Source organism: Rhineura floridana, chromosome 6, assembly GCF_030035675.1.
Source record: "Rhineura floridana isolate rRhiFlo1 chromosome 6, rRhiFlo1.hap2, whole genome shotgun sequence".
Classification (NCBI taxonomy): domain Eukaryota; kingdom Metazoa; phylum Chordata; class Lepidosauria; order Squamata; family Rhineuridae; genus Rhineura; species Rhineura floridana.
This window is the reverse complement of record NC_084485.1, coordinates 22,361,968-22,375,369: the sequence shown is the minus strand read 5'-3', so window position 1 is coordinate 22,375,369 and position 13,402 is coordinate 22,361,968. Positions and strand designations below refer to the sequence as shown.

The 13,402-nt window shown below is 47.5% G+C and overlaps 1 protein-coding gene across 1 annotated transcript; it reads left to right on the top strand.

Annotated features, from left to right (window-relative positions):
- Window positions 1–1,050: 1,050 nt before the first annotated feature.
- On the top strand, window positions 1,051–6,093 carry LOC133386582 (uncharacterized). Its single transcript, XM_061630274.1, has 3 exons — window positions 1,051–1,185; window positions 3,446–3,503; window positions 4,922–6,093. The coding sequence occupies exons 1-3, from the start codon at window positions 1,051–1,053 to the stop codon at window positions 6,091–6,093; spliced, it is 1,365 nt and encodes a 454-aa protein (XP_061486258.1).
- The last annotated feature ends 7,309 nt before the right edge of the window (window positions 6,094–13,402 follow it).

Genomic DNA, 13,402 nt, shown 5'->3' with positions numbered 1-13,402 from the left:
CTGCTTGTTTGCAGAGGAATAAGAGTTTAGTGGTAGAGTGCACCCCACTTGCACCCCACTCTTTCTCCAATGTGCTCCGGGTGATGTACCTGTTCTGACATATATTCACCCACTGATATCAGTTGAGGTGTTTTAATGGTTGATGGTTTATTTTATAACGAATTTAAAATGTTAAAATATCCACATTGTCAAAACAAACCATTTATTTGGATTGTCACAGTACGCTGTGAAATGAATTAACAGACTATTATTGCAATGATTTATTGGTATGCATTTTTGCTCTTTATTGTGAGCTGCCTTGGGCACACTTACGTGGGAAAGCAGCATACAAATTGATATAATCATAATAAATATGGATAGAGATTACCCACTTTATCCTCACAAGAACCCTGTGAGGTAGGTTAGACTGAGAGATGGCAACTGGGCCAAAGTCACTCCGTAAGCTTCATAGGCAAGCAGGGCCTTGAATTCGTCACTTGCCAACCAAAGTCCCAATACTCTAACCACATCACCACGCTGGTTCTCTTTGCATGAAGAAGGCTGCGTACAAGATCTCGGCTGCATACAAACCATACCAAACATGACTCCCCCTCCCCCAAGAATCCTGGGAACTGTAGTTTACCGCTCACAGAGCTACAGTCCCCAACACCCTTCACACACGACAGTTCCCAGGATTCTTGGGGGAGGGGGAATCATGTTTAGTATGGTTTGTATGCAGCTGAGATCTTGGGAGCGGCAGCCGCAGATGGCTTTATACAGGGACTTTTCCCATGCCAGGGCGTGGCTGCTGCAGTGACCCTTGGGAGGATAGCTCCTGATTGGTCCAGCCAAGACAATCCTAACCTGACTCACATTTGAGAAATGACACACGGCTCTTGTCACAAAGGCCTGTGGTGCTGACACCTTTGCTTTAGCAACCCTTGGAGCACCTTCAACCACGGCTGCAGCTGCTGCTTGCTCCGGCTGTGGCTGGGAACAGTGCAAGGGGAAGACGAGGAGGAAGATGCTGCACTGACTTCCAGCTACCTTTTTCCCCCCCTCCCTCCAGCCATGGCTGTGCCAGGGGACAAGGTCTATAACAGCTGCTTCCCCTTCGGCGAGCCCCACCAGAAGCTGCTCGCCACCATCCTGATCGTGTTGGGCCTTTTCGCCCTGCTGGAATATGCAGTGAAACTGATTACCTTGGTAAGTCAGAGCAAAGCAGGTGGGCGTTATGTGCATCCTTGCAATGGGGTGGGCTGCTGGGAGCACCAAGGGTTGAATCCCCCAACCCTCCAGAGTTGGGGAGGGAGGCATGTGAGGGGAAGGAGATGGAGGGGAAGTTCTGTTGGGGGAGCGGAAGTTGGCCTTGCAGCCTGCCTTTGTTGGATTCAGCCCCGACTCTTCTGATATCTACACAGCTCCCCTGTTTTCTTCTGGGCATGATCCAAGGGGTTGGCTGTCACCTATAAAGCTCTGAAGGAATTGCTGAGACCCAACATATCTAAACAGGTCCAGCCTCAGGGGCAGTGGGTTTTCAGCTTCAGCACCTTGGACAGCTCCTTGAAAGTTCAGACTAAAACCTGGAGCCAATTCCACTGCCCCACTGACATGGAGCCACCAGCCGCCACTGATCAGGGGTCAGGGTCACTGGGCATTTGCTAAGGCCCCTAACCTGACAGGGTGTCCACAATCATCTCTCAGAGCCTCCTGGTCAAGCTCTGCCTCACAGCCCTTGCTGCTGGGACAATGAGAAAAGCTTCCACTCCCCTTCCTCTCTCCCTCCCTCTTGGTGGTGTGAACTGGGACCAGCCTATAAGGCTAGCAAATGGGCAGCAGTACATAAGAACCTAAGGAGAGGCCTGCTGGATCAGGCCAAAAGCCCACATGGTCCAGCGTGGTATTCTCACGGTGGCCAACCAGATGCCTATGGGAAGTCTGCAAGCAGTCACAGTGATGAGGAAAGAGAATGGCACCCCTAAAGCAGCAAAAATGTGGAACCGACCCCGAGTTAAGGAACATGCACCCACTTTAGGCCCCACCTGCATCTTACATTTAAAAGAGTATCATACCACTTTAAACAGTCATGGTTTCCCCAAAGAGTTCTGGGAGCTGTTGTCTGTTAAGGGCTCCCCTCGCAGAGCTGCAGCTCCCAGAGTTCTCTGCGAACAGGGATTGATTGTTAAACCACCCTGGGAACTGTAGCTCTGTGAGGGGAATAGGGGTCTCCTTAAAACTCTCAGCACCCTTAACAAACTACAGTTCTCAGGATTTGGGGGGAGGGAGCCATAACTGTTAAAACAGTATAATACTGCTTTAAATGTATAGTGCAGACATCAGGGCTCACCGAATCCAAGCCTCAGCCTTTCAGGAGTGGTCTAAGATCTTCCTGCCTATCTATTCACCAATTTATTTCAAGTACTGTATATACCACTTTTAATCAGAAAAAAATGGCAAGGCAGTTTACAAAGCAAAACAAAATTAAATATAAAAAAATAAAAACAGTATATTTATTTATTTAATTAAATTTATATCCTGCCTTTCTTTTCATGATAGAAACCCAAGGCGGCTTACATACGGTTCCCAGGCAGCCTCCCATCCAGGCACTGACCAGACGTGACCGCTTAGCTTCAGCAGGGAGGTGGCCTTATGTGCCTTCAGACCATAGCCTGGGACCATATATAAAAGAATGAAACAAATAAAATATCAACATCCATAAAATAGGATTCCACTCACACAAATTCAACATCTACTAAGCTAACCATACCCTAATCAACCTACAAACATTCACTACACATGCACACAGATACACGGTTTGGGATAATGTGTGTGTGTGTGTTGCAGATCAATATATTCATGGATGTATGTTCTGAATGCGATCCTGACCATATTGTGGCTGTATATTGCCAGTATCCACACCAGTTTTGTGCTTTTCCCTCTTAAGGCAGTGCTTTTTTCCCCAAATGTAAATTGGGGAGGATAGGATTATGAACAAAATAGGAAGGAGCATAAGAACACCTTACATTGAATCAGGTCATTGGTCCATCTAGCTCAATACTGTCTACACTGACTGGCAGTGGCTCTCCAGGAGTTCAAACGGGACATTCCTAGCACTATCTGGAGCTGTCAGGGATTGAACCAGGGACCTTCTATATGCAAAGCAGATGCTCTACCACTGAGCTACAGTCCTACCACCCTAACATCAGACACCCAAAGTCACACAGGAAGGGCTACCAACTCATCTATTTCTCATGTCAACATTGCCCAAGCCCAGGGAGTGGGGGGGGTTTCTACTGATGTGGAAAGTTGGCTGTTGGACCTTACGCTGCCAACATCACTCAAAGGGCCTCAGAAGGAGCTGCGCTGAAACCCCCTTGTGCCCTTGGGGTGCAGTTGGAAGGGCCCCTAAACAGCCAGGCAGTACAATGACATTTGCCTCTTCTCTCTCTGTCTTCCTTCTCTCCAGTGCTGGATCAACTGCACGCCACTCCTGAAGAGAATACATGACTCTTGCTTCAAGAAAGGTAAATGGTATATGAGTAAGAAATGTGTGATGAGCAAAATATTCCTATGTCTTTCCTTTCCTTTTGTCTGTATGTTCTTAGGGCCATACTCCTTCCTTCCCTAGTACACAGGAAGCTTCTTTATACTGTCAGACCGTTGGTCCATCTAGCTCAGTAATGTCTACACTGACTGGCAGCAGCTGTCCAGGATTTCAGGCAGGGGACTACCGAGAGATGCTGGGGATCAACCCTGGGACCTTCTGCATGCAAAGCAGATGCTCTACCCCAGAGCTACAGCCCCTTTTTTGAGTGCTACAGCCCTTCCTTCTTTCCCTGCCCTCTTGTTTTCCAGCGATTTTGTTTTTCTCAGGCCTCAGAGATCATAGCGTTGAGGCTGGAAAGTATCTGGTATCCTCACAGCTAAAACGTCAAGGAGTATAAAACTAATAGGCAAGGAAGCAGCCTAACAGCCTGCTCAGGAAAAGATAGGAGCCAGACTTTGGTTGATCAGGGTTCCCATAAATTAACTTGTAAAGTTTAAAGCAAGGGTAAGGAGCCTTTTTTTCAACCCAAGGACCACATTTCCTTCTGGGCATACTTCCAAGAGCTACATACCAGTGGTGGACGGTCCAGAGGCAAAAGTGGGTGGGGCAATGAATGTCAGTATTACCGTACCTAATTGCTGAGGGTCTTGGAGGATCACTTAAGGATGCCTCAGCCTCTTGCAGCAATTGTAGTACACAGTGCGAGATGCGGTATGATTTTTAACTGTATTGTTATGGCTTCTTTTATTTCTTGTGGTGTACTTCATACAATCATAGACTAGGAGAGTTGGAAGGGGCCTATAAGGCCATCGAGTCCAACCCCCTGCTCAGTGCAGGAATCCAAATCAAAGCATTCCCGACAGATGGCTGTCCAGGTGCCTCTTGAATGCCTCGTTGTATTACCATTTGTATTCCACGGAATGCAAACTGTAGTACTGTAGGATACAACATAAGAAATAAAAGCAATACAAATACAATTAAAACGCAACATGAATATTTATGGTGGTCATGCTGTGGGCCACCTGAATGAAGTTTGCGGACCATTGGTGGTCCATGGACCACAGTTTGGAAACCCCTGCTTTATACACTAGGCTAGTTTCTACACTCTCTCCCCCCCCTCCCATCTTCTATCCTGGCAAGAAAGAGGCATTATCAGGGTTCAAGGACACATTCCAAGGAGGATGCAAAGCAGGGCAGGTGAAGGATGTGACTTGTGGAGAGGGGGGTATGGCTATGAAGACTCCCAGGGACTAGGTATAGAGGCCTGGCGGGCTTCCTTTGGCCCCCTGAGCTTGAAGCTCCCCACCCAATTTCCAGGAGAGCAGTCGGCCTTTTATTATTGTGTCACAGCTTGGCGTTCGTGTTGCTGTCATGGTTCTCCTCCTTTGACTGCAGGCAGCCAGCTGCTCAAGACCATGAAGGTCCTCTCCAGCAGCAAGAGACTCTGGAAGGATTCAGCACTGCTCAGAAGCCGCAAGAAACTCTCCAGCCTGCGCTTCCGCTGCATCGTGGATCCCGTGAAGGTCACTGTGAAAATGGGCAGCCTGCATGAGCCCAAAGCCTGCTGTTCCCAGGCTGGCAGGAAGAGCAAGGCCTACTACTCCGGGGAGTGGTCTAGCCATCACGACACGGATGACCAGAAGGCCAGCTGGTACAGGAACCAGCAACGCCGCCGGAACAGCCAGTGCAGTTCCCACCTCTCGGACACCGAAACTCCCCAGCCAGCGTGTCCTGCTGGGTCCGTCGCCTCCTGGGTGCGTTTCAGCTTCAGCCCTCCAGAGCGTGCAGCTGAGGCTGGGAGTAGCTCAGCCCGCTACGGGACTCATGGGCGGAACCACCAAAGGGCCACCGGTGATAAACAGCATAGCTCAGAGGTAGCCGGGGAGGGTAACCAAGGGCCAAGGTTGCTGCAACATTCTGTCAGCCTGAACACCGAGGCAGCTGCTCCCCACTGCTCAGAACACCCTCACGAGCACTTTAACCATCAGTCCAGGGAGACAAATTTCATCCCTAGTCCAATCTTGTCAGGCCCCAGACGGGTGGTGTACTCCTCCTTGGCTTCAGATGCAGTGTCCAGAACTCATCTCAATGGGGAGGAGTGTGCCTACTCACATTCTCCAAGAGGACCCCAGCACAGTCTGGGGCTAGAATGGCACCAGCATTTGCCAGCGGCACAGCAAGCGGGTGTGTATGTTTACCTGGTCAGCCCATGCCCTCCCAGCCCAGAACACAACCCTGAGCAGCCCAACCATCCCTTTTCGGCATCCCAGACCATCTCTGGGAAGGACGTGCTGGCAAACAGGATGTCTCTCAACCAGAGCAGGGGCAGTTTCAGTCAGGGCCCAGCAGGCCAAGGGAGCAGCGACACCCAGAAGCAACGCAAGAGCATCTGGGAGAGAAAGTACCAGAAGAGGTTCCTGCAGCTAAATCTAGACTATGAAAAGCTGGCAGGAAGCAGCGGTGGTGCCAACTTAGGCCATCACGAACCATTCTCCCACAATCCCCCTCTCTCGGCAGACAGGGGGAGAGGAGGGCTTGATGCAGCACCACCCACCATTGCCAGCTGAAGCTGCCTTTCAGTAGGGATCAGCACCTGAAAGGAAGAAATGGCAACCTCTGCTGTTTCATTGAATACCTTTGGGCATGGTTGGGTCAATAAAAATAAAGGCAAGGCATAAACATTTCTGTACAAAGATTCTTAAAGGGCCATAAAACTAGTGACAGGACAAAACCACACCTTGTGGGCCTCCTACACTGACCTGGGGAATCTCCTAATTCCACCATCTTCTAAAGAGCAACTACACAGTTACACTGCTCTGGAGACTGTTTCCGGGCCAGAGCAGTTAGTACACCTGCAGAAATCAGTTACTCTGGCTACAGAAGCCAAAGACAAACCAGTAGGGTGGCTGCTTATGCATCACCATAAAAAGGTATACAGATCTGGATAAAATTTGCACATGCTAATGTATACATATTGATGCAGACCTGGAAATAACCATTTATCATTTCAATAGAAATACATTCAATCTCACTACTGTGGGGAAGACTGAGTGGTATCCGACTAATTCACTCAATCAACCATCACAAGGATTTATGCTTGTGCAGTGGCATGTCCGCCCCCTCTCCTCCCCCCCCGTGCTCACAGCAAATACGTTCTGGTGATTCTCCCACCCTTCTGGAGCGTATTTGGGAAGGACCTAGGGTGTGCCTAGGGGAAAGAGGGGGGAAGTTCCATTGTGCAAATGTAAATCTTTGCACTGATGGGATAAGTCAAGTGGATTCTCCCAACTGTGATCAAGTGACCTGTGTGCTTGCTCAGTCTGCCCTCCAGGTGCTGCTAACTGCTGATGGGCAACTTCAAGTCCCCTCCTGCTCATTCTTCTTAGGGTTCTTCATCTTTAAATCTGACTTCCATTGGACAACCTTTCAAACAGAAGATTCCTTTAAACTGAGGACTGCCCTTTGTCAAGAAGGGCACATGGCTGCCCTAGACAGCAAGCAGTTTGCCATGGAATACCGGATCTTTACAATGGCTGTGTTCTACCTCCAGTGCCTCTGAATGCCAATTGCTGGGAATCACAAGTGGGGAGTGAGAACCGTTGCACTCAGGTCCTGCTTGTGGGCTTCCCATAGGCAGCTGGTTGGCCACTATGAGAATAGGATGCTGGACTAGATGGCCTTTGGCCTGATCCAGCCGGCTTGTCTTTTGTTCTTGTGATCAGTTGCCTGCCATTGCCCCTATTTTCTAGGCACTGAATTGTACATTAGGTGCTGCAATGCAGCTTTACACCACAGAAGCTCAGCTTATCGCATAGGATTGGGATATCCAGCGGTACATCTTCACTTACAGCAATGATGTCTGATGGCGGGAACGGGGGTGCAAGCAGTTTTATTTTCCTTACGTATACAATTGCAGACATTTTTTTCCTTACCGCACCTTGATTAAAATTTGGTAGGGCTGCTTGCACAGTGTGTGGGGATATAAAACTGCTTTGGTTAGATGCAGCCTGTTGGCCATCCATAACCTAAGCATTTGTGGGAGAGATCTGTTCACTTCAGCCATTATTTGGCAAAGAATGGAGAAGGGGGAGGAATCAACGAAAGGGGACTCCCATTCTGACTCGGGGATCTAACTCCCAAGAGCAGCTATCCAGTTATCCTGCTCTAGAGATGAGGCAACAGCAGTTACTCTAACTCACTCTTTTTCAACCTTGGGTCCCCATATGTTGTTGGACTACAACTCCCATCATCCTTGGCCATTGGCTAAGTTGTAGTTGAGTAGTCCAACAACATATGGTAGAAAAACAGTGCTCTAACTTCATCTTCCCCAGCTGCTTTGGACTACAACTCCCATCAGCCCCAGCCAGCACTGCTGTGGGAGGTTTGATCCAAAACCAGGTTGGGGACGGCTGTTCTAGCTAGGAATGCCTTGGGATGGTAGCACCAACCTTTGTAGACTTTCCATTATCATCATCATCATGATCCCACACAAACTTCTTAAGGCAAAGTTCAATAAAAACAGCTTAAGGTTAAAAAGAGCAGATACATTTTTTAAAAAAAAATATCTTAACATTGTGCTAAGTGCTGTACAGCAGGGGTTGCCAACATGGCACCTCTGGGCACAATGGCACCTTCAAGGACTTCCCCTGGTGGCCATGAAGCCTCTGAGCATGCATGAACACACACACACATACAAACACTGCCCCCTCGGCCACAAGGTGGTGAAGGTGGCTAACTTTTTCTCCCTTGAAAAGTAAGAAGTTGGAAGAGTGACCTCCACTTCTTCCTTCAGCTCTATGTGCCTTTCAAAATGGAAATGGACTGCCTTCAAGTCGATTCCTTCCTCTGAGGCAGTGACTGGCACAAGGTCACCCAGTGAGCTTCATGGCTGTGTGGGATTCGAACCCTGGTCTCCCAGGTCATAGTCCAACACCTTAACCACTACACCACACTGGCTCTCAAGGCTTACATTAATTCTATTGATCTGACTTTTGCTCAAATCCCTTGGAAAAGTGAAGTATGTGCACATGCACCTGTGCTTTCTCCCTATGTAAGCTGATATGAGGGAGGAAAGTGACCAGTTTGTGAGATCCTGGGAAGAAAATGACCAGAGCTGGTTTACAGCACTCAATCAAAAATCAAAATGTGTCCATGGGCCTACAAAGGGTGGCAACTTCTACTGTACGGAATAGAGTTTACAACTGGCATTACAGAAGTTAGACTTATGGTTGGGGATTGTTGTTGTTATGTGCCTTCAAGTCAACTAAGAGTTATGGTGACCCTATGAATCAGCGACCTCCAATATCATCTGTCATGAACCACCCTGCTCAGATCTTGTAAGTTCAGGTCTGTGGCTTCCTTGTATTTAAAACCCACATGGCTTAAGCCACACAAAAAAAACTATTTTCCAACTTCAAATCCTGCACGATTTTTTAAAAAAAGTATTCCCCTTGCCTTCCTTTCCCCAAAGGCCCAGCTTTGTAATAATTTGCAGCCACCAAACGCATCATACCCTAGAGCAGCAGGAAGGGAAGCTATCCTTCCGCTGACCTTCTGCAAATGCCAGCGCTCGCCAGCAGTTACAATTTTTTGCAAGCCGGGTTCCTGCAAAGTTTAACATATTAAAACGCGCGCGCACACACCTCTGTTAGGCGCCTTTCTCTGGCGGGCTTCTCAGCCCAAACATTTGCTTTGCAAACGTATATTTCTTAGTCAAATTCAGCGCCCCGTTCCGCCCCATCTCCGTCCCCACCCCTATGCAAATCGTTCGTCCACTTGTTTGCCGTTGTTCAACGAGCGGCAATATTCTCGGGGGCAGGAGGGGACGAGGAAGAGGGTCCCGCAGTGTCTGCTGGGAAATGTAGTTTCAGTGGAAAGGAGAACTCGCAGGTTTGAACTGGGCAGAGTTCGCTCTGTATGAAAGCTCATTGGTCCTGATCAGGATCACCCCTAGGCCTCATGCCTTCTTCCAGCAGCAGATGTAGGTTATATTTCAGAAGGCTAAGCATCCATGCCCAGTTCTGAGGCCTGTGTACCATTAGACTTTCACAGAGCTTTTGAAAAAGCCCCTCACCAAAGACTCCAGAGTAAGTTTAGCAAATGGGATTCAATGTTTGTTGTTATGTGCCTACAAGTCGATTACTGCTTATGGCAACCCTATAAATCAGCGACCTCCAACAGCATCTGTTGTAAACCACCTTGTTCAGCTCTTGTAAGTTCAGGTCTGTGGCTTCCTTTATGGAATCAATCCCTCTCTTGTTTGGCCTTCCTCTTTTTGTACTCCCTTCTGTTTTTCCCAGCATTATTGCCTTTTCTAGTGAATCATGTCTTCTCATGATGTGTCCAAAGTATGATAACCTCAGTTTCATCATTTTAGCTTCTAGTGACAGTTCTGGTTTAATTTGTTCTAACACCCAATTATTTGTCTTTTTTGTGGTCCATGGTATGCGCAAAGCTCTCCTCCAACACCACATTTCAAATGAATTGATTTTTCTCTTACCCACTTTTTTCACTGAATGATCCAGACTTTAGTGTTCAGTGATACATCTTTGCATTTGAGGACCTTTTCTAGTTCTCTCATAGCTGCCCTGCCCCGTTCTAGCCTTCTAATTTCTTGACTACTGTCTCCATTTTGGTTAAAAACCTTGCAAAGGTATTGATTAAAGTGCACACTGGGGCAAAATAAAATAAAAATAAACCTTAATTTTACATATTCTCTCATGGGGTCTCTGACCAGCAACAAGACCTTAGGGTGGCAGAATAGTTTGATGACGATACATGCAGAAGCTGTGAAAACAAGTGAATTCTATGTTAGGGATCATTAAGAAAGGACTGAATATAAAACTGCCAGCATGATAATGCTGTTATACAAATCTCTGTTGCAGCTACATTTGGAATACTCTGTCCAGTTGTGGTCTCCCCACCTCAAAAATGATATTTTAGAGCTGGAAGAAAATCAGAAGTGGGCAACCAAAATGATCAAGAGCGACTCCACGACGAGAGAAAGGTTACAACATTGGGGCTTTTTTGTTTTTCAGTTTAAAAACAAAAAAGCGAGTAAGCAAGGACATGATCGAGGTATATAAGGTCATGCGCAGTGTGGAGAAAGTGAACAAAGAAGTTTTTCTCCCTGCCTCAGAATACTCGGACCCAGGGCCATCCAATGAAGCTGAATTCAAGACAGACAAAAGAAAGTTCTTCACATAGCACAGTTAAACTATGGAATCTGCTCCCACAAGCGGCAGTGATGGCCACCAAGTTGGATGGCTTTAAAAGAGGATGAGACAAATTCCTGGAGGACAAGGCTGTCAATGGCTGCTAGCCATGATGGCTGTGTACCTCCTCCACTGTCAGAAGCAGTACACCTCTGAATGCTAGTTACTCTTTATCGCATGTAGGGAGAGTGCTGTTGCATTCAGGTCCTGCTTCCAGGCTTCTCTAGGCATCTGGCTGCTCACGGTGAGAACAGGATACTGGACTAGACGGGCCTCTGATCTGATCCAACAGGGTCCTCCTTGCATTCTTGTTGTGTTAGGTTACATTGGTTGTATTCCCATGTTCCCTTAACTAGTAAAGGCCTCCCGCATCACTCAACTGATGTGAATATAAATACCGATTGAGTCTAAATAGGCACATATACCTGCCACTTTATCCATTCATGTCAAGCATTCAGCATCTTAAGCCAAGAAAAGCCTTGCTATAAGAGGCACAATTCTGATTTCTTTCTTTTTAAATTATTACTCCATATTTGAAAATGGAAATGGACTGCCTTCAAGTCGATCCTGACTTATGGCTACCCTATGAACAGGGTTTTCATGGTAAGCGATATTCAGAGGGGGTTTACCATTGCCTCCCTCTGAGGCTAGTCCTCCCCACCTGGCTAGGGCCTGCTCAGCTTGCTACAGCTGCACAAGCCAGCCCCTTCCTTGTCTGCAACTGCCAGCTGGGGGGCAACTGGACTCCTTGGGACGATGCCGCTTGCCCATGGCTGCACAGGTGGCAGGGCACGTAACTCCCGAGCCACTCCCTGTGGGGGTGATCTTTAGCTGGCCCTTGACACCCAGGAGACAGGAGCAGGGATTTGAACTCACAGACTCTGGACTGCCAGCCAAGCTCTCCTCCCCACTGTACTATACCAGCTGTATACTCCATATTTACATCCTACTTTTTCTTGAAGGACATCAAGGCCACCTATTTGGGTCTTACTAACCCTTCGATTTTATCCCCACCACAAGATTGGTTAGTCTGAGAGACAGTGACTGGCCCAAGCTCACCTAGAGAAATGTAGAACTGTATGAGGTTTTGAATCCAGATCTCTTCCGTCTTAATCCAATGCTCTAACAACCACACCACACTGGCTTCTCACAGAAGTTTGCATAGGCTGCTGTACAACTTGCACAGCATAGCTTCCTAAACCTAGTTTCTTCCATGAATGAATAAGCCATTCCTTCCTTCTAACAGCAAATTTGTGTGATGAGTGCTGTGATGTTCCTGCTTATAGTGTAAATATGGTAAATGCTGTTTATATAGAAGACATATGGTAAGTGGAGTGAAAGAGGAGGGGGGAGTACATGAGCAGTAGAATGCTGGATGATTGGCTGAGCGTTTGAATGGCTGGGAGTATAAATGGAAGAATGACAGTTGAATCTGGGTGGCTGTTGGGAGTGTGGAGAAAGAGGTGTTTGAGGGTGGAGGTCAGGAGTGTGGAGAAAGAGGGAGTTGGAGTTCTGATTAATAATAAGTCAAGTACAAAACAGGAATAGATGAAACCATACGCTTGTGAAACATTCTAAAACTAATCTTGTTATTTCTAATATTTAATAAATACTTATTTGGTTTACCAAAGGCCTGATCCTTGGCTGGGGGATATACATACCAGAAGGGAGGGCAAGGTAATTACCAAGGCTGAACAGAAACAGTATCTAATGGTGGCAGCGGTGAAGGGAGGAACAATAACAATTCAAGTATCCAGAGCAACCCAGAGTTGTATGCGTTATCTATAAAGATACAAGGGGGTTGGGAACAGCATAAGCACGCAGTCACAAAAGTAACCAGCTAGAGAGAGACTCAGGCAAAGTCTCTGGGAGTATTGGTTATAGGACGTGACTGGTGGTGCTGCCTAGCAGGGGGATCTAGTGAGATCTGTGCTAGAGCGGAGTGAGAAACCATATAAAGGACGGTCCGGACTGGTGGTATCCCTGGTGGTGCCTAGTGAAAGGCAGTAGCCACAAGCAGGTGGGAACCTGACAGGGAGAACCAGGGAAGGGTGTCACAAGTGCCAACAGGATTGTTGAGAAACAAGAATGAGGCATCAGCATGCTCAGGAAAACACTGAGGCTTGCAGAAGGAACAAGGAACTAGTATTCTCAGTAGCCACGAAATGGTGGGTGTCAGCTGGAAAAGAAATAGAGGAGTAGAATATCCTGCTTGACCTTCATCCAGCTCATGCTATCCTGGAGGAAGAGAGCATGAGTAACTGGCTGGAACCCAGAACAGGGAAATTTCCTGGTTGGAGGCAAGGAGACACTGCAACATTTTCTTGAAGGTCTCACTTGTAATTTCCAGAATGGCAGTGCTCAAGGGCACACTAACCACCTAAGAACATAAGAAGAGCCCTGTTGGATCAAATCAAAGGTCCCCCTACAATGCTGTTTCCATTACAGTGGATGTTGTCCAAGTGCTTCTGGGAAGCTTGCAAGCAGAGCATGAAGGCAACAGCCATCTTCTATTGTTGGTTTTCTAGAAAGTGGCATTCAAGGATCATAGCACAGTACAGCTGGAAGGTCTCCTAAGGCCAACCCCCTGCTCAGTGCAGGAATCCAGCTTAAAGCATACCCAACAGGTGGCTGTCCAGAAGTACACTGCCTCTGAACATGG